Genomic DNA, 21,717 nt, shown 5'->3' with positions numbered 1-21,717 from the left:
TGTGTTCCAGTGCATTTGAACAAAATCAAAACAGCTTTAACACTCTTGGGGGAAAAAAAACCCCAAAACCAAAAAACCCCACCTGCTGTGGAGACGCCCTTCACCCCAAAGCAACTGATTTCTCCAAAAGATATTGAACTTCTTTTGCCTGGATGGAATTGTGTCTGTGACTTGGTAGTAACAGGAACACAAATGTTGAACTCCTTGGGAGAAAAGAGCTTTGTTCATGCAGACAAAAGTTTATAAAGAGCCTTTTTAACACTTAGGTGCCAGATATTAGAAGAAGAAATAAGAAAAACCACCTACTTGCAACTTAATAATTTTGATGCCAGGTCAAAATTATTATCTATTAAGTTGCTTTTAATAGAACTTTCAGAAAGTTCATTTAAAATCTAGGAACATAACCAATGGCTGTCCATAATTTACATCTTCGTAATAGTTAATTACTACTGCATTTGCTGTGATTCACTGGTTGAATTAATCCTACCACCTGCATTGTGTCAAGAGTTTAGTCCCAATAACTGCATGTGTGCTGTAAGACTACTGAAGTCATTGGTTGCTGGTTTATTATTTTACAAGATGTTAATCTGAAGCTCCTCTGCTGGGACCTGCTGACAGTGGGAAAGTTGTGATAGACTTGGAAAAGCTGTGGATTCAAATGTGACATGAATTTGCTTTTTCTTCTGGAGTAAGGGTGCATTCATCCCCTGTGTGACACTGAAAGCTTTTGCCTTTTATACCCATGTAATCACCTAATATTAATAAAAGGAGGCAGATGTTTCTTGTGGGAGAAAGCAAATGTATTGACCTACATGAGGTCACATTTATCTGGGATCATCTGAGAAGTACTCTGATCTGGTGAGAAGAAACTCAAGAGGACTGATGTAATGTCATGTTTTCATTTACAAACCGTTGTATATTTCAGAAAGAACAACTACCTTGTAAAATGTAATGCCTCACAGCTCGTCTTGTAACTACGAGGATCTTGAATTGCATTTCTGATTAGTAAAACAAATGCACTGAAATATTAAGCTTTGAAAGGAAACTCCTCAATTTCACTAGTTTATTTTCGCTGCAGACAATTAATTGGTTTCTTCAAAGTGCTGGTAATGAAAATGCACTTTGATTACTGGTCCAGTTTGCTTGCAGTTTACTGAAGTCTGGTGAAGGACAAGGAGTAAACGGTAACTACATATCCCAGGGTTAAGGTGCATGCCTGCAAACAGGCTAAGTTTTAGCAGGTCGTTTGCAGTTAACAATGTGAAAATTTGCTGCCTGTTGGCAGGTGATTTCTCAATGAATATGCTGTTACCTGTTTTACAAGCATCAGAAACAGGGATCCCTGTTAGTGAATGCAAAACAAAGCACAGGTTCACGCTCCAGGTTGTGGTGCTGACAAGCCCTGGCAGCCCTAGAGCTGTGTAACTATCGCTGGGAGGAAAGTGGATCTAATACACTTAGACCCCTGGGTTTGCAGTGGTTGCTCAGATAAGTTAATTGTTAGGTGAGGGGAAGTTTCACTGATGCTGTGGAGTGGTGCATCAAGATAAAGAGCAAGATCATCTTTTCTGATGCTGGTCCGAGTTCTTCCCACACAGAAAGAAGGGTTGGTCACTGCACGCACTGCTCAGGTTACTTCCAAGCTTGGGCCCACACTGAATGAGAAAGGTGGAGCTAAGTCTGTCTAATAATACAAGAAGCTTGGTAAATACAAACTGTGCTGCTTTGTTTGATTACAGGACTTCAGTCAGAAATAATGGAGTAGTTTTGAAATGGCTGAGTTGAATAAAAACCAGTTACATCGCTAAAGGGGGTAGCTGGGACAAAAAAGAAAAGGGCAATGAAAAGAGCAATAACTACGGCTGGAGGCTAACTAGAGTTCCTCAGACATAGTACAGTCCTTGGAATTTCTAGTGGGCACTTTTCCTCCTACATTAGGACTAGGAGAAGTGTAAAATACGAACATGTATTAAGGTAGCAAAAAACTTGGAGCACAATTAGCAAACACTAATGTACACCACAGGAAAACACACGTTGGTTTGTGGTATTAACCTTCTGTGGTTTATATTACCATTGGTTAAATATACCAGTCCCGCTGCTTGCCTTACACTGCAGCTTCCAAATCTTTATAGGAAAAATAAATACAGAGCAGGAAAAGAAGCAGTGCAAATACATTTCAATCTTTATTACGCAGGCAGGAGCTTGAGCCATACAGCTGCATGCTCTTTGTCTTCTCCATACAGCAGCAAAAAAGCAACTGGTATGTTCTGGTGTCGACAGCAGGACAGGAAAACGGCTTCTGTTTGCATACTGTCTAGTCATCATCATTGAATGGGTTAATTTGATCTTCACAGTATATTTCATGTGATTGATTCAGTTGGTTGTGAAAGCCAACTGAAATGTATCTACATAATGGTGCTCTCTGACCTCTTATTTTTATTATGAAATACAATTCTAATATTTCATGTTCATGCTACGAACAAAAAAAATAGCTTCCATCCAAAATTATATGTCATATGAATCTTATCTGGAAAGCAAATTGATATAAATTCAGTATAGTCCTATTGTGGTACCAGTTTTCCAGCCAGAAAAGAAGTTCTTCCTACTCTGCATCAGGGTGACTTAAAATTACACTATCTATTGAAAGCTAGAATGGGGCTACAGCTGTATCCAGAACCAAGGTTTGGAAAGGACCACTTAGGCAGGAGAATCCAGGCTGTAACACAACATGCATGGCTTCAGCTACCGTCCTTCCTTCTCTGTGACCCTGATGTGTGTGTCAATTGAAGGCTTTGCTAACCTGACCCGTCACCATCGGTCACTGAGGGAAGAGGCGGCAGCTCTATGTTCTTATGGCTTCTCTGCGCCCGTGGCACAAGGCCCTTCCATGCAAATAGGCCATAGTTTCATTCACAAGGTGCTCATGCTGTTGCTAGGAGACCAAATCTCTGCTTGCAAAGAAAGGTTATTTCCAAATTTAGAATGGCTTCTTATATATTTGACTGGGAAATGAAGTCTCTTGTACAAATGGGCATTCACCCGCTCGTGAACAGGGAAAGGAAGTTCTTATTTTGGGAACCTGATTTTGAACTTCGCAGTGTGAGGGTTTGAAACCCTTAAAAAAATCAAAGTGTTCAAAACTTGTCTTTTTGTAGATGTATTTATATGTACCTATAACGTATGGATGTACACACCCAGAGCACAGGTGTATTCCAGATGCTGTGTGATAGACCCGTAAGAATTCTACCATAAGTTAGAATTTACAGAAATAATTTCCAGGACATGCATATTGTCCATTCCAAATATCTTTTTGAAACTCTGCTCTCAGTTTCTGTTTTGTTACTGTAGTAGTGGGAAGTAGCAGGTGTAACAATGGTTGGAACTCATTGAAGTGTTCTGTAGGTGCCTTTTCACCTTCAATTTATTAAAACTGAATTTGTGTTGTTAATGCCTTTCTGTTTTTCCTGCCTTTCAGATGAGAGAACCAACATGTTCTTCAACACTCAGAACTCTGCTGCTCCTCTTTCAATCACTCTTTCTTGCCCCAGTGATCCAAGGAATATCTGAATATTGACACTTTAAAAACAATAATTTAATCCCTTTCCTGTGCTTTCTGCCCAAAGTTCTGCTGGGGACTCCTCACCTGCTGCCCTGATTTGTGCTAATCTTCTCAGTTAAAGCATCTTTAGTGCTGTATTAGAGTCAAGTCAAAGCACCATTTCTGAGCTGAAATTTCTTGTGATTCTTTCGTGGATGCAGTTACCTCAAGCAGTTCGTCAGTTCTCGTAGTGACAAGCTTAAACTTAATGTTCTCACCTTGTTAGCCTTTTTCAACACTGATCATGTTTGAAGTTCTTATATTTGCTTCTTTATTTCATTTCCCTTTGTACCGTGATCAAAATCAACGGCAGCGCTGATGTACAGTTCTTTGAAGAAAAAAAGAAGCACCATTATTCTACTAACATAATGTAAAAATTGCTGAGAATAACAAAGGTTTTAACTTTTTGCACTCAAAATATAGACATTGATGGAGACTGATTTATAACACCCTAGTGCTGCTGAATGTTCTATATTCCAGCAGTAGCTAAACTTGAACAAAAGGAAGAGATCTTGTGACTTGTCCTGAGACAAGACAAGATTGCCAGGACTCTAAACCAGCTTTCTTTTAGTCTTCCCATTATTAGTTTCAGGTAGAAGTAATAATCAGCTGTTCCAAGGAGCTGGAACTCATTGGAGTTCTGGGAATACGTGAAGGTATAAATCCATTCCTCCTTTCAATATTCAACTGTATAACTTGCATTGGTACAGACTGGAGGAACTGATGCTTTCTCCCTGGAGCTGGTGTTCTAGAGTGAGTGTTTGTGTGACGCTACTGCTCTTTTCAGTTTTCTTTTCATTGTCTACCAATGAGTGGATGACAGGAAGAGGCTGTCAGCCTTTCTCCCGCACCTGTGGCGACATTGCAAAAGCTCTTATTCAGGCATTGCTCACAACACTGACAGCCTCCCACTCTCCTGGGCACCTTACTCTCTTTTTCAGCTTGCCCTATGGTTCACTGCTGTTGTAATGCCTGCAGGGGTCCAGCTGAGGTGGCAAGATGAGAGAGCTGTGCTGTAAGTCATTGCAGTACAGGAACATTTCTTATTGCACCCTACCTGTTCTTCATGTCTACCTGGTTTTGTTCTTTACCTGTTTTTTTCTCTCTCCAGTGAGCTCTCAGGTTGCGGAAATAGAAAGGGTGACAAAGCTACTTAAGTAATTCTACTGATACAAGTTCAGAGCCAGAATCACGTTGCAGAAATTATAGGAGGTTGGTCTATTCCCAGCTAATGGACAGTATGCTAAATGTGTGTGCATCCCTACTGCTACATGAATTGTCACAGAAGTTTAATGTGGTAGTTTTTAGTGTCTTATCTGAGCTGTAAGAAGCTACAGCACTGTTCCTTCCTTCTCGTGCTACTAGTGCACTTTTGGAAATAGATGTGTTTGGTTTGGGGTTTTTTTTTTCCTAACCCTCAGACAACAGGGAAGCAAATTTAGAACCTGAACTTCACCAGGTCGTTAGAAACAGATCTCTCCTTTGCATGGTGATTGATCCCAGCTTCATATTGGTGCCTAGGATGGCTGGGAGAACTGTGCATCCCTGCTGGAGCCCTGTCAGCTGGGTGATGGTAGATGCCTGACTGAGTGAAGTTTCACAACTAACTTTTTAGCAGTGGTGCCATAGGCTTTCCTTGACACCTCACTGCCCTCTGCCTTGGACTGATCTGTGTATTTGTGTGACTGCAGGTGAACTGGCTCAGTGAATTTTCTATTCTTCCCTTTAAGCAAGATAAATTTCCTGGTCTCTCAGCAGGAGGGGGATTGGGGCTGGCGAAGTGGGGATGAGGGTTTTGATTAAGGCCCATCTAAACTCCTTGAACACTGAGAAATTGCACAGATACAGCTAACTGAATGAGTTTTCTTTCTTTTGAAGCAGCTGTTGTGATTTCTTTTATAAATAAAATCCTAACTGCTTTCTTACCAGACTGCTCTTGTAAAAGTAATGGAGGTCTTTTCCTCATGTAACCTTGAAGCTTGTTAATTTTAGTCAGATAGGCTTTTGAAAAATGTCACTTACATAAATTCCAGCCAAATAAATGCTGTGTAAATATATTTATGGACATTTATGTAGTGTCAATATGTGCTTCACACTCACCAGAAACTATGGTGGTGGGATCTTCATCCTAGTTTCCTGGCAGATCTAACAGCCTGCTCTGGCAGATGAGAGGCCATGTATGCAGAAGCCAAGCAATGCAGTGGATTGAGTATTTTCCTTTATATTTTAAAAAGCATTTCTGAATATATTTTATACATCCTTTTAAAGAGGCTGGTGGGGATGGATGCTTTAGGACAGGGATCCGGCACTCAGACGAGGACTGCCGGGAGCAGCCCGTAGATGGCAATGTAAGATCCTTGAATCAGTCACATTCTCCACTGTACACTGACGAAAACCCGTTTTCTTACTCAAACGCTGACACACAGCCTGGATTTGTACTGTTCTCAGTAACTCTTGACTCTTCTAGCAGCACATCCTCTGGGGCTAGTCGTGCATCTCAAGTACTATAACTTTTATAGTTAGAAATGCAACCGTATTCAAATACAACAAATAATGACAGGTTTTGGTTCACAGGGAAAACTTTCTCTTTGGCTTTGCATAACATTAGTGCACAAAAAAATGAGATGTGCCTCGTGGTCCTGTGCAGGTGCTTGAAGTACTTTAGGTGTGGGCCAGAGTTCCTGCTTGCAATGGAGGAGCAAGGGGTCAGTAGGGAAAAAAGGCACATGCAGGTTTACACAGGTCCCACCAAGAGGAGTGTTTGATTAACACAATTTCAGGACTTATAGCAGCCTCTGTGGTGGGATGAGGGTGCCAGCCCTACCTCATGCTATTGTTGCTGAGGCTTCTTTCCTGTTCCCATCAAATTATGTTCGTTTTCATCTTGTGATGCCCATGTTGCATTTGCACACTCTGCTTTCACCTAGCTAAAAAGATAACTTCACGCACTTTCTGTGCCACGCGATGCTTTGCAGTCTTAACTTTCCCCACTCAGGTTGTCCCCAGAAATATTCCTCTCCGAAATTAAAGACACCTGCAGTTACTTCGTATTGGATCTGGTTTGCTTGAGGATATTGTTGCTCGATTTCCCCAAATGTGTGTTTATTTATGAGTGAAACTGAGTCATCTTTTCCTTGGTTGACCTGTGAACTACCACTGTAAAAGTTATGGATGATATCACTCTGCTTCTTTGTGACACGAGGTGCACCACTAATGAAAACAAGAGCTTTGCTTTCATGTATCATTCAGCAATTTTGTTAAAAATTTATGTCTATATATAGTTAACTGTAGAAATCTATGCTCATCCACACAACTGTCTTCCTGTGGTAGGCACCATTTAAATTAGATTGTTATCTTTTACAGAAAAATAAAGTTTATTAATTATACTTGCTGACAACTTTACTTGCATGACTGAGAGCTGTAAAATTATCTGTCTGGTTTTGGAAATGAATGGCCTTGGGTTTTTAAACATTCTAATTTCTAGGTGATGGCTGCGAGGTACTTACGTTCCAGGTCACTCACTTGAGCCAGGTAATTAGTACAGTTTGCAGCCCTGTTTTCTGCACCCACAATGAATGTAGGAATAAAATTATGACCATAATTAAGAATGGTTACAAAACTGCAGTCATTAAAAAGGGTACCCAGTGAAGGAGAAGCTGAAACTGCAGCTTGACAGCATTACATGTGTTTATGTGCCCTAGGTGACTTCAGTGTTGCTCGAGACTGTTCAACTCATGTCAGAAGGGCTACAGGGATAACGAATTAATATTTATAAAGTATAGCAAATGTGCTCTAATTACCCTGGTTGGCCTCCTGTGCTTTAGTTATGGCAGAACTTTATTTCTGTTCAAGTGACATTTGCTTCTAAATTAGTTGCCAGGGGCAAAGAGAAAGGAGAAGCCCTGTTTGACAGGGCAGAAACATCCCCTGATATTATGATCTTGCAGTTTCTTCCCCATGCTTTTGGCAGAGCTACTAGCATTCTTAATAGCTGTAGTGATTGCTAAGGAGTATTTCGAAGGCACGAGATGCTGGAAAATGACAAACACTGAGCAGAAAGGGAGGAAGGTCTAGTTTTATTGTTAATAAGCCAAACTGAAAGTTTTCAGTTTGGCAGCACAGGCAAAATTCTCCTCAACTTTATTTGTGGTGTAGAAATTTATCTTTATTTGTGGTGTATGATTTTACATAGTGACTGACAGCTACAAAACAACGAATCCTGTCCTAAGGACTTACACTCTAATGTTACAAGACAAGACAGAACATGCACAGAGCTGAATCGATTCAGTGAAGGATAAGTTTGGGATGTAAAATTGTCTTCACTTTCCTGGTTTTTATACGATCATTACTATGTTAGGAACACTGAGATCATTAGTGATGCTGAAATGGAATGTTTAAATGCCACAGAGGAAGTAGTAAATGGGTGAGTGGGTAAATCTAGTGTTAAGCATTTTTTGTTTTAGCAATAGAATATTTGAAGCACATTTTTGTTGATGGGGTGATGTTCATCCACTGCCATGGACTCCAGTTCCGTGCCTTCAGATCTGTCTGATCTCTGGAAGTTGCACCCTTTGTGCCTATGGGGTACCACAGTTCCATCATCCCACAACACGTTGTACTTGGGCTTTTTTTTCTTCTCTTTTTTTGTCTATTTTTGGCACTTATATCACCTCTTGGATAGATACTAAATTGACTGTCAAATCTTGCATAAGATTAACTATTAACACAGAAGAAACTGGGCCATATACTATTGTGGCAACTACTGGTAGAAATGAAAATGGTGAGTAATGAATGTGAAAATGGTGAAACTGACACTCGGGTCAGAGTCAACTGGTCAGGTTAGGGGTTAATGTCACTGACTGATGTGAGCAGAGATTGGTGTCACAGTCTTTGAACTCACGTTTGTCACTTTCTTGTTTAATTTCTGATTAAACACAGACAATGAAATCTATGTAGGTTTAGGATTATCCACTCCAGATTTCAGCCTGTTGGAAACCCAAAGAGGGATGTGAAATTCTGTAGCTTTGTTATGAAAAGTATCTGTTCCTTTTCTTTTGTTTTAACTTCCTAGTCTTCTTATCTAAGCAAAAAGAAGATCAATAACTGCATGGAACAGGACTATTTCACAGTCAGGCATGAACTGCCAAGAACTTTTATATTTGCTGCTGTCCTGTTTCAAACTGACCCTAACCAAGAACAAGCTGACCTCTCTGGATCTGGATTATTTGCGCTGCTTCATATTCCTTGGTCCCTACATTCAGTGAATGAGATGTGCGAAGGACAAATAACGTGGAGTTAATGCTGGTAGACATTAGTGCTTCTGTGCAATTGAAGAATAAGATTCCAATTCATCTATCCTAACGCCTGAATTAGGGATCTAGTTCATTCCAGGCTTCCTCTGTTAAAAAATAAACCCCAGAGAAGACTACATATCCCCTAGTGCTGATTCAGATCTTTTGACGAGGCTGCTGCTTCAGGCACTTTGGTAAGTGCCTACAATGAATTTTTATTCTCAGTCTATAGCCTAAATGACTGTTAGAGTGGAAAGCTTTTGTTCAGAGAGATTCCTCTGAAACTTTAGTTACAGAGGAGAGCTATAGCAGTAGGAATGAAAACCTTCTACAGCAAAAATCTTTGCTTTGCATCAGCCTGAATCCCCAGTTAAACTCTACCCACACAAGTCATGAATACATAGAGCCAGCTTTCCTTCCCAGATGTGCATGTCATGATGTGTAAATCCATGATTCAGTTCTGCATGATATTTTTTATTGTTTTATTAGGCATTGGTAAAGCCTCTGACTACTGAATGACACTACTAAAGCCTCTGACTGTGGAAATCTGGAGTACTGAATTACAGTGGAAAAAATATACAGGGACAAATGGAGACAAGTCCTATGTATTCCCTAAAGAGAAATTTCCCTAAGAGCTTGATCCATAATGAACGTTAGTGTAATACAAATTATTCCAACTCACCTTGCAAATTATGTTCCTGGATGTACAGTTAAGCCTTGTGGCTCTGTCTTCATTTAGCAGTGTTGCACTCACCGAATGATTTTTGTTGCTTTTGTTATTGTTTTTGAGGAAGGATGACGGAGGAGGGAAAGATTTTGGAGAAATCTGTTCTTTTCTGAATCTGATGATTCTTTGGTTAAATGGTTAAACTATTAAATGGTTGCAATATTTTAAAGTTATATCTCAACTAACTGTGGTTGTGATTTTTGGGACAACATGCAAGAAAGGTTTCCTTTTACAAGCTGCTGACTTGGTATCTATATTTTTCTATACTGAGATTATCTTCTTTCCTAGTAAATGCTTTCTATCACAGCAAGCCTGCTTCAGGTAGCAATGCTCGTTACCCAAACTCTGCCTTAGCTGCTGCTCACTTCTCAGACTGACCCCAGGTTGTCAAGCATGCCTACGCACGTGTGACAGTCTTTCTGTACCATAAGAAGCACATGAAAATGAAAGGAGAGCCTAACACTTTATTAATCAAAATTAATACAGCTGCTGCTGTTTGATCCCATACTGTACATATTACTGCACTATACAGAGGGTAATATCAACAAATGCAAGCCTCTCTCTGTTGCAGACATGCACACTATCAGTGGCAATTCAAACAATTCTTTTTCTTCATAAAAGCACAAAGTGTTTTTTTATTGGGTCTTTCTTCTTGACTGCACATGCTGTTAAATACAAAAAGGAGCTGACTTGGTAGCTAACAGCTGTGTCACTGGAAACAGGCCGCTTTTGAATCAATTCGTAATTTAACTGAATTTGACTAAAAATTCAGGTAATATACTATAAAGAGGCATAATCACTTTAGGCCCTAAACCTTCGCAGTAAGAACTGGAACACAGCATGTGGGTTTCATACTAATGTGCTCTTATAGCTGGATTTACTTAGCATAAGGACTACAGTATGTATTGCCTCCTGTAAAACATAAGCAAGTTTCTTACAGTGATTCATAGTAAAACACGTTGATAGGCTTACAAGCAATGTGCTGCCAAGTACAAAATCACATAGGGGTACCTCCTGGATGGTTAATTTGTTCCTGGCTTAGGCAGAACAGGCAAGATGCTTTCACAGGTTTGCTCAACCAACTTCAACCCAACCTCAGGGTGATATTTTTTTGTTTGCAGACAAGGACTTTAGAATCAAGCTATAATTTGGAATAAAAGATCAAGTGATAAATGAAATAAATCAGCATTAACTTCATGTAAAGACATTGAGAGAATGGATGGACCTTCAGCATTTATCAGTTAGCATAACATGGAAATAAGCTTAGGTTTTATTTGGGAAGTCTTGATTTCTCCTTATATTCATTTACAGCTTCTTATTTATGGCTCAGCCTGTCAAACACATTCTTAGATAAGCAACTGTTGCTCACAGGACTAATCTAATTACCAGTTCTTTTTATAACGAGTGCTGACACAAAGGTAGAAGGATGTATAGCACTTGTGTTGAAGCCAATGCTACAGATGATCAAACAGTTTTGAAATTAAGTGCATTTTGGATGGAAAATGTGTCCCTTTTTTGTCACGATGTTCCTGTTTTTTGTCCAACTCTAATTAGAAGAACACAAGTGAAAAGCTGGTTACATTTGTAGTTCTGCCACATAATTAACTGCCAAGAGTTTAGACTTCTGCAGTAATGCTCCACAGGCATATTTACCTACAGCAGGCTGAAGAATGTGAGAGCCCTCATTATTTGTAAAGTGCCTTTTCAAATGTTCTGGAATTATTCTTCAAGAGCACGTATATCAGAACACCTTCAAATGGTATTTTAAAAACATGAAAAGAAAGCCAGTGTAGTGTGGGCTTGGCCAAACAGCATAGGCTGAGGAGCTAATTCTACCTTTTTGAAAGGACAATGTTTGTGTCCTTGGCCTTCATTCAAATCACAAACCCATCATGTATTCTGGCATTTCTAGCAACCTGCTCCAGAAATGCCAATAAGTAATAGTATTTCTGGAAATTAATCTAGAGAAGCATTGGTGAATGTGATGGAACTTCTAAATTTCCTTGGCTCTTAACTGTTAATAAGTAAATGTACTAAAAAGGAGGGGAGGGCAGAAGGTGAAGCTTTAAGATTAGCTTTTCTTTACCTCTAAGCATGCATGAAATCAAACAAATAGGTTGTTGGTTTTTTTTAATCTCTGGAGGTTTCCTCCTGAACTGTTGTGCAAGCCAGTCTCACGCCCTCTCAAATAAATGGGAGTTCTGTCATTAATCTGCACAGAAACCTGGGCCAAACCTCAGTGTCTCACTGACTCATGCTCCCGCTGACTTCAGCAGGACCTGGACCAAGACACACGTGTGGATGAAGAATACATGGGTGTGTTTGGGGACCTTAACTGCTATTTCATATCCTATTTAAAATTTTCTCCATTCCTATGATGTGTGTAATGATGGCAAAGGTATAGTTAATTAAGTCTTAAGTCCCTGATGATTGAGGACAGTAAAGTATAAAGCTGTCAGTACCCCCCCACTCCATGACTCAAATGATATTTTCTTTTCTTCACCATTGGCAACTTCCCACGACCATATATTTTCTGCTCCTTCTAAAGAACCAAATGCTGAATGTGAATGGGTAGCCGCAGCATCGATTTGCCAAGTAATGGTAGGGTGTCCCCTGGAAACAGGCCTCTTTTAATTCTGTTTCATATCTGAGGTAAAAACATGGCAACAGATGGTAGGGAATGACTGGCATCTCATCATGCATATTTCATTTGATTTGCAGCTAGTCACCTCTTGGTAATAATATTAAATGCTATAAAACTCAAAGACTTTGTTCCTGGGATTACTGCATTCAATGACATAGGTCAACACTGTAACTTCTATTAAATTTTGAAGCTGGTGAGCTATAAGTATTTACATCTTTAGCAGGTTATGATACAAACAGCTCAATTCACTTCTGGTATGTTTAGGGCTGACTTGCAGAGAAATATACAGTTGCTGTTGTGAATGACAAATCTCACTTAATGTTTTTTTTAAGAGCACAATGGGATAAACATCTGTGGATATTTCCATTATGCTCCAAGGCGTTTTACTGGGAGAGATTTTCACCATCAATTTTGTTGTATTTACATTATTTATATACAAGAAGAACAAGAAAAATGGCAGCCTGTTTAATGATTATATACATCGTGATTCAGTTGGAAAAATATGTATTACACATGGCAAAACAGCCTGACAAGTACATTATTATATGGTGTTCTTTTTTTTAATCAGAGACTTAATTCCTAAAATCCCACTGTATGATCTCAGTGAAAGATCTGTCCTATACATTATACGGGGGGGGAAGAAACAGCACAATAATAGACTACATAAACCACATCAGTTCCTGGTTAATAACTCTTTTTCTTCATTTTAATATGAGGGTTACCTTTGCAAAATGCTTCCAAAGCAAATTAAAAGATGGAATCTGATACAACAAAACATTACTTGACATCAGGAGAAAGAGTAACCTAAAATTCATTCATTGTCCCTAGTCTCAGAAGAGATACTGGGGAATAAAATATCGCTCCCTTGTGACGCATTACTTATCTGAGACTTTGTTTTTAATAAGAACTGTGCTCTCCTGTACATTATTCTTTCCTGTTCTTGCTTTAGCTCAAGGTAGGAGCGTGAAAACGTGTGGAAGATGGAGGTGACTGGAAATGCCATGAGGAGGATGCCGCTCAGTATGCTGCTTAGTGCTACCACTTGGCCAGGAATGCTTCTGGGAACCATATCTCCATAGCCTACCGTGGTCATGGTGATGACAGCCCACCAGTAGCACGCGGGGATGCTGGTAAACTCCTGCGAGTTCGCCATCTCGTTCTCAATGACATAGAGGAGCGGTGCAAACAGTGCAATGGCCACGCAGAGGAAGAGCAGCAAGAGCCCGAACTCCCGGGTGCACCTGCGAGCGGTCAGCCCCAGCGTCTGCAGCCCCAGGGAGTGCCTGGCCAGCCGCATGACGTACAGAATCCTCAAGGCACGGAGAATACGGAGGACCAGACCTACTTTGTCCAGGTAGATGCTCCCAGAGCTGGGCTTTTTATAGCCCACTGACGTGGTGTCTACTAGCAAAGTGATGTAGTATGGCAGAATGGCTATTATGTCGATCAGGGTTAATGGTCTCCGCAAAAATGCAAACTTGCTCTTTGCCTGGATGAATCTTAGCAGGAACTCCAGGGAAAACCATGCCACACAGACAGACTCCACAATGAAAATATTGTAGCACATCTGGGAACACTCACCCTGCAGGAAAGAGGAGGAGTTTGTAATCGGCACTGGATAATAACTATTTTACTTGGTGCAGTGACAGGAAGAGAGGTTTCTGTGTTGGATTTTTTTTAAACCCAAAATATTAAAAGAATTGAGGCTGTTGCTATGGGGAAACACACTGACAAAATAGAACAAGTTAAATGCAAACCTTAGAAAGGAACTACTTATTCCACAGAAGATACTGCTCGGTAACTTCAGACTTTCTAAATAGCAAACACAAAGCTTAACAAGGTAATAATAGAGTTGTACAGAAGAGTGCACACTAACAAAATTTTCTTTGGACATAAAACTCGATATGATTCATTCTCTTACAACTAATTGAATTGAAAACAGTCACGTAAGATTTCAAATATTCTTTGTGTTATTTTCCCCCCTCTAAAGACAGCTGCAAAATCCCCATGCAAATCAGAACCATCAGACCTTGTACTTGTTCTGCTCTTCCCAGCACATACCATTTTCCATCCTGGAAAGCTAACTTACCTTTTCCTCTTCCTCCCTCAGGCCAGGCATGGTGCTGATGGATAAGTTCACTGCTGTAATAGTTACAAATAAAACAGACAAACAAGCAAACACCTTTCCAGGGAGGCCAGACTGGGGTCTTTCCACCATGTCTTGCAACTTTTTCATGCACAAGCCAATTCTTGTCTCCTCTACTGTTTCACCTGTTTCATTTTCTATGAGATCATCCTCCCGTTCATTTATTTCTGTAAGCTCCTCCATTTTTTGCAGGTATCTCCTTTTACAACACCAGTCCAAGTTGTCTTCCTCAATTCCCCAGTAGAGCAGCTCCTCTTGGAAAGACAGTGCACACATCTCACGCAAGAGACGAAGTTTTCCGACCCGCAAAAAGGTCAGGATTGTCCTGAATGCCCCTGGATTGCGGTCGAAAAAGAATTCATTACATGTCACATCATAATCATCACAGATGTTTAGAATGTCATCGAAATTAGTACAGAACTTTAGTTGTCCCAAGCGTGTCAATGGGAATTCATCAAGCGTGGTCCAAGGGAGCAAATACTTAATGCCCCCTACGTTTATAATAATATGATGCTTCCGATCATCAGGGTGAAAGCCTTTCAGGAGATCCTCTTGAGGGTGAATTAGCTTAGCTCTTTGGTAAAAGACTCCCTTAAGTGTTTCTGTTTCTGGAAAGAATGTGTGGTGGAAGGAAGTATCTGAAGCACAGCTGAGGGCACTATAGTCATAGTCGGAATTTTCTCCAGGTAGAACAGTCATCTTGGAAGATAACTTCACATCACTTGGCTACTTCTGCAAGTGTCTTCTGGAACAAAAAAAGCAGATATATGGGGTAAGTGAATGAAAGGTTATTTTGAAGTTTGGAACAAATGTAGTGATTTGAGCTCAAAAACATTTATAGTTGATAAAAACAATTGGAAACAAAATAGCAGTGGCTGCGTATGGTTAAAAGACCTTTGTGGTGAGGCTGGGTTTGTCCAGCTGGGTAGAACTGACTCTATTAATGGCCGCTCACTTGTTCAGGAGCTCTGCTCAGCATATTTGTCACACTGGGGGGCTTCTCCTGTCTCAGATACAGAGGTCTAAGTTCCCAGTGAATATAGAAGGAAACCAGGAATAATCCCGGCATGTGGCAGGATATTCCTGGTTCAGAATGGAAGTATAAAAATTACAACAGTTTCACATAAGAACATAGAATTCAATTTTGTTTTGTAGAAAAGGAAATTGTATACTTTTATTTAAGTATTACACATGAAAATCTTAAGTATTTTAGTACCCATGAAGTATATAGAAAGAATCAGAAGCCAATTATGTTGTAATTCAGTAAATACACAGTTCTAAAAAACAGTTAGTACAAGATTAACTTCTAAAAGGCCATATGGAAACAATTTTGGGAAAAAGACCCCCCTTACAGCAATAATCACATAAAATGTTTGTGTAGTTTATACACATTTAATGGCAACTCCCTTTTTACAGCCTCATTTACAAAAGACTGCAAAGAAATACATGATTTCTACATAACCACTGGAATATTGTTTCAGTTATAACTGACGCCCTAGATGCAGGAATAGATCCTTGTCCTTACAATGGATTAAACTGTGGTTGAGAGCCACGGAGGGTGCCTTCACCTCAGATTATAGGAAACCAGAAAATTCTCACAGTGATTTGAAAATCACATTCAAATTCTGCTCACGCAACGCTAAGTGTAAAGCCTGTGGAATGAAGTGACCACAGGGTTCAAACGGGTATAAAAAGCAGGTAACTGGAAATGTTAAACTTTTTGCCTCTCTAACTCACTGTGTTTTAAAAGTCAGACGGAAAGTCTGCTCACACACAGCACTGCTTCTTGCTCTTCCATCTGTACAGTCAGCTACAGCTTAATGTGTGGAGTTGCTGAGTTTCATTTGATAGGAGTATTTCTTTAAGTAGACTGTACAGTAAATAGATACTCATTATGCACAAGTATTCTGACTTTCTAGCCTCGAGTTCACAGGGAAGTAATAAATATTACACTCGATTGGCTTCAGTAGCAGTACATAGTTATGTTCTTTTCCTGGCTGTACTTACCTCCCCTTTGATACGCACCCTGGGGATATGTGCCCCCGCTAAGGTGACTTCCTTACACACAGAACTGTCGTTTTCAGAAGCTGGGGTTTATAAACGACATCAATAGTGTTACATACCTATTATAGAAGAAAAAACCATGAATACACAACAGCAAAGTATTCAAAACACAGCTGCACTTCAGTTTAAGAGCAACAGGCTTTCCTTGCTGCAAGGGGACTTACAAGTCTGCTTTCAATAAAATACTATCTCAGTTCTGCTCCTGAACTTCCCAGATGGAATACACTGAAAAGAGCAGTTCTTTATGTACTCTTACAAACAGGTGGCCCTAGGTGAGCTTTGGATGGAGTGGTATTTCCTGATTCCTCACCTGTAATCCTCTTTAGTACAAAAAGAAATCACTAATTTACTTACCTTTAGGGCATGTGGATAAAGAAAACCCACAAGAATATGCAAGAATGGACAAGGCATGATTCAGATCTTCCAAGAGCTGTGGTACTATTTTCTGACTTGAGGTAAGCAAAGAGGTGAACTTTGTCGTCTTGCTTCTGTCACAAAGTGGGATCTCTACATTACTATCACTAGTGACCTGAGGACAGCTATTTGTCAAGTAACATATTCTCTGTGCCAAAATCTTTACTGTGTTCACCTTTCAGTGCCTTATCACTACCTACTTGCTTGTATCGGTGAGTTGCTCTGTCTTTGCTCCAGAATTATGACTCTGGAAATCCCTATGGCAGGGGATGGGCAATTCCAAAGCTCCTCTGGAAGTAATGGTGGATGCGAACAATGACAAAATCCCACAGGCCTGCACCCAAATAAACTTTCAATCAATTCTGGTTTGTCTCTTGCCTTGAGAAAGCCTGAGCAAAGGCCTGCTCACCTGAAAGCCTTGTCTTTTTTTTGAAAGAACATTAACACAAAACATAATTGTATTTAAAAGTCACATCCTAGGAAATTCTAGCCAATGCTGGGATTATCGGCAGAGCTTCATGACAGACGATGGCACTCTGCCATTGCCCACTGGGAAAGCTGCAGGACTCAGATAAATGAAGGGATCTGACGAGAGTGATAACTGGTGCAGATAGTGCTAGCTAGAGCAGAGGAAATATGGAACAGTTGAAATTGCAATTACACTGACATACAGTCCTGTCACATGAAGCACTCCTAGTGACCTCAGAGTTGATATTCTGTTAAAGCATTCCCAAGATACCATCAGGAGAAGTAATGCCACTGGGAGTTCAAGCTATAGGTTTGATGTGGGAAAACAGGACTACCTGATGTATGTTTATGGAGGGCTCCTTTTCTCAGAGCAACTGCTGTTTTATTTAGAAACCAGCACTTTCCCCTCTGCCTCAACTATGTCTAATGCAGGGCTGGCCCAAAGAGAATAAAGATTATGACTGATATAAGACTATGGATAAATCAGAGCTGTTAACTGTTTTCCCTTCTGTAATACCAGATGATGTTGGTTAGCAACAACTAATCTTCTGAAACTCAGCCAGGAAAAATGAGGAGGCAGCTCATCTCTGTCACTGGTTTGATCTCCCAACACATCCATTGTTGACACAATGGGAAGAAATGGGGAGAGGGGAATGTAAATGTTCTGTGTGTGTCAGACACACACTGTAGCCCTGAGGCATCACCTGTGAAACGAGAGCAAAGAAACAAGAATTTCTCTCTTCGCTCCCAGCTTTTCAACCTGTGCAAGACAATAAGTTGGACAAATTAATCCCCTGTGTAACACACTGAATGACTGCAATTATAAAAGGTGGCTCCTTCTTTCTCCATAACCAGAACTGGCAAGCCCACACATCCCACGTAGGCAGCTATAGTATTTGGTGCTGTACATGTGTTATTTACATGTTCTTTGCCTCAGATGCACATAGCATCCTATCTAAGGGGGAAGAATAGGAGGAAATAAAGGACAGCAGAAAAGATGGCCTGACTCTAAGGAACGGAGGAACGAGGAAAACAAACATATACATTTTTCTGTATGTTTCTTGTTTTCCTCTGGAAGGAGCTTCTACAGTACTGCTTTAAGATGGGAGAGATCTAGTTAATGAAAGAGGGTTTTTTGCTATTGAGTTTAAAAAGCAAGCAAACTGTTTTAGTCATACATGGCAGACTGATGACATTGGAGATGGCTGTAAGAAATGCATTAAGGATTAAAGACAACATACAGCACATAAGGTCAGGCAAACACGTTATCCTGTAGCAGCAATTTTCCTCAAAATTAAACACGATGAACTCTAAGGATATGCTGTAACAGTAAAATCATCAAATAAAACTGCTCTGCTTCAGTAAGGCCCAATGGTAAAATCCCTCCTCGGCTGAGATGATCGCATTCTGCCCCTCGAATGCTTGGGAGTTAGTGAAGCCCAGTTCATCTTTTGATCTCCCCTGCTGATAACGTGTTCTCATCTTGGGCAAATTGTTTCTCTCTGAGTATCATTTCCTATTTTGCTTGTACACTTACTGGGGCAAGAACTGTCTCTTACTACAGTATACAGTCCGGATAATTGTTCTGCCTTCTAGAAGCTATGGTAATACAGAGTAGCCGGCCCATAGCATGGGCTCTTCGTGGCACTAAGTGGTGTGGTGTGTGTATGAAGTGAGATACAACATCTTTGTATCTCGCTTCAAAATCTGTCTTGCACAAGATAATATTCTTATCCATTACATCTGGTGAAGAAATTGAGTTAGAATCTCTACTGCCCTTACTCTCGGCCGAAATGTAGGAAGGGCGCCAGACAATGGGGAAAGAATTATTAAAGACGCCCTTCCGAGGGAAAAAGACAGAAATCAGGAGTAACACGTTAAAATTCCACTGCAAATACCGTTTCCCCTCGCAGTGTCCTCTGCAGTATTTTGAATTCTGCAGTGCATCTCTGATGTAATCAGAGCTCCTGCAAGGAGTCCTGATACTGCTCTGTGATGCAGACAAGCCAAAGTTGCGCCTGGATGATAACAAGCAGGCAAGGAAGATGCAGAACTCCCCCCTAGACTCTTCTATCAATCCCAGTGCCTGGAACTTGTCTCTGATGCTTTTTACCATTTGTAAATTAAGTTTAAAAAAACCCAAACAACTTTCAGATTTCAGTGCAGGCTGACTATGAAAACAGTGATTTTTGGGAAAGAATTATGTCAGAAACTGCTTTACAGTTTAGTGATCCTTCCCCTATTCTTCTCTTAGTTAAAATAAGCAGTTTTTTCAAGCGGTGTTAAATTCAGCTATCTTCTGACAGATGATTTCCATACTATATCAACACTGTCAGGGTACCCCCCTGAAACACTTTAAGCTACAGTCATGCAGCTCTTCACGTAGTAAGAACAGATCTCAAACTTCAGCTCTGCTTGCGAAGTGAACTTCCAGCCAAATCAAAGTCAATGTATAATATCAAACAAAATCATCTTGAAAACAGATAATTTGAAGAAAGATGCTCATATCTGTACATTGCTCTCCCTGAGCTGGACAGTGCCTGCTTTTTGGCATCTTACGACAACCTACAAACTGAATTATGACAAACATTACTCAGTGTTTGGTCTTATAAAGCTGAGCCTAATTCTGCCGATAATAATCAGACGTGAAAGAACTTTGCAAATAACTTACATTCCCAGGAGAATGTTCTGAAATGCATCAGAACTAACAACTACAGTTATCATCCTGCTGTGAAGTATATTGATGTCAACAAATTTGAATAAGTCACATTCAAAACAGTCTCTTAAACATCTTTTGAAAAAAAAAAAGTAAAGGATTTGTCATTGATTTATATAGACATATTTTGCCACTGAAATGAAGATACATAGTCACGGGAGAGTTATTTTATGCCTGTTGGTCCTCCCCCCCCACCCCAAGTCTTTTCCCATGGAAAAAAATCCGTCAGAAATACATTGCCTATCAAGAATAGTTAACTTGATGTGTCAGTTGCCAACGAACAGAAGTCAGTAATTAGATCAATGCAAAAGACATCCCAATTATTTTAAAATGAAAGCTATAAAGGACCTTCAGATCAGGCAGAGCAGAAGAAATCAGAAACACAAGCCTCCACGCTGCACTGTGCAGACCCAGGACTCGGGGAGAGGGAGAGCCGGGAAGGCGAAGACCGAGCATCACAAACCGAGCCCGATGGAGCAGCCTCGACCGCCGTCAGCCACCTCCGCGACAGGACAGCAGAACGCCGGGAATCAGCCGAGCGGTCCCGCCACTGGCCGAGCGCCTCCCGCTGCCGGCAGCACGGGCAGCCGGGGCTGGGGAGGGGATGGCGGCGCGGGGGGACAGTCCCTCTCGTCCATCCCTGCTGCGGAAGAAAACCTGTTGCTACAACCCGTGCCCGGACTCGCACGACTCCCCGCCCCCTCCCCGCCCCGCACACCCCTCCGGGCGGGTAGGGCGGGATCGCGGGACCCCCCCTCCCCGCGCCTCTCCCCGCCCCGGGCGGCCCCGGCCGGGCTCTGCCTCCCGCGACGGGGCGATGCCGCAGCCCCGCGGCTGCCGCTGCCCTCCCCGGGCACTGCCGCGGCCCCGAGCCGCTCCTGGAAGAAAAGTTCCCTGGAAACTTGCCTGCGAGTTGCCCGCGGCGCCGGGCAGCGGTCGCGGCCGGCGGGAGCCCCGCGCCGGGGGGTCGGTGCCGGTCCGTGCGTTCCGCGCTGCGCTGCCGCTGCGCCGTGCGGCGGCGGGGGTGGGGGCGGCCGCGGGGGATGGGGCGGGGGGAACCCGACCCTCCGCATGGTGCGGCCGGCGGCGGGGGACGCTGCCCGCCCCGCGGAAAGCCCGCGGCCGGCAGCGGAGGCGGGCAGCGGAGGGTGGCGCGGAATCCCCGCGGGCCCGGGCTGACCTGCTGCGGGGACGGCGGAGGAGGAGCTCCCGGCGCTGCCCTCCGCGGGAGCCGCGGGCCGGGGCTGTGCCGTGCCCGCCCCGGCGAGCCTCGGCCCGCACCCTCGGTGCTGCGGACTCGGCGTGGGCCGCCCGTCGCCTCTGCCCCGGTGTCGTCCCCCCAAGGCAACTTTCCCTGGGGGTTGGAAGCAGCGGGTGATGCCCACAGGTGGCATCCCGGGCTGCTGCCATCGTCAGGAAAAGTTCTGGTGCTTTGCCCGTTCCGTGGTAATTTTAATGATTTATTTTTGGCTTCGACAAGTGGCGTTAAAAGGGTCCTTTAAAGCATAAATCAGAATTTATCCCTCCCCCCACTGCAGAGCAGTGACTCCAGGAGAGCTGAACCTGTGCTCTGCTGTGCTCCTGTGGCACCCTTGCGAAGTACGGAGGCAATTAACACACCAATACTGGTTGTCAGAGATTTGGACAAT

General features: G+C 42.0%; 1 protein-coding gene across 2 annotated transcripts; it reads right to left on the bottom strand.

The window, feature by feature from the left end:
* Positions 1–7,653: 7,653 nt before the first annotated feature.
* KCNG1 (potassium voltage-gated channel modifier subfamily G member 1) lies at positions 7,654–20,725 on the bottom strand. 2 transcript variants are annotated; one of them, XM_030503390.1, is made up of 4 exons: positions 20,417–20,725; positions 16,414–16,529; positions 14,350–15,151; positions 7,654–13,842 (listed from the first exon to the last, which is right to left on the bottom strand). In XM_030503390.1, the coding sequence occupies exons 3-4, from the start codon at positions 15,103–15,105 to the stop codon at positions 13,072–13,074; spliced, it is 1,527 nt and encodes a 508-aa protein (XP_030359250.1). In that variant the 5' UTR covers positions 15,106–15,151; positions 16,414–16,529; positions 20,417–20,725; the 3' UTR covers positions 7,654–13,071. The 2 variants fall into 2 exon arrangements, with proteins under 2 accessions (XP_030359250.1, XP_030359251.1); XM_030503391.1 differs by having other exon boundaries at positions 14,443–15,151.
* Between the last annotated feature and the right edge of the window lie 992 nt (positions 20,726–21,717).

The sequence above is a fragment of the Strigops habroptila genome, chromosome 13 (genome assembly GCF_004027225.2).
Source record: "Strigops habroptila isolate Jane chromosome 13, bStrHab1.2.pri, whole genome shotgun sequence".
In the NCBI taxonomy this organism is placed as follows: Eukaryota; Metazoa; Chordata; class Aves; order Psittaciformes; family Psittacidae; genus Strigops; species Strigops habroptila.
This window is presented reverse-complemented; position numbering and strand designations above follow the sequence as displayed.

Excerpts from the sequence above, each read along its gene's own strand:
- KCNG1 (XM_030503390.1), bottom strand. The coding sequence starts at position 15,105 with ATGACTGTTCTACCTGGAGAAAATTCCGACTATGACTATAGTGCCCTC. Across the intron at positions 13,843-14,349 it reads TGAGGGAGGAAGAGGAAAAG|GGTGAGTGTTCCCAGATGTG; the intron begins GTAAGTTAGCTT and ends TCTTTCCTGCAG.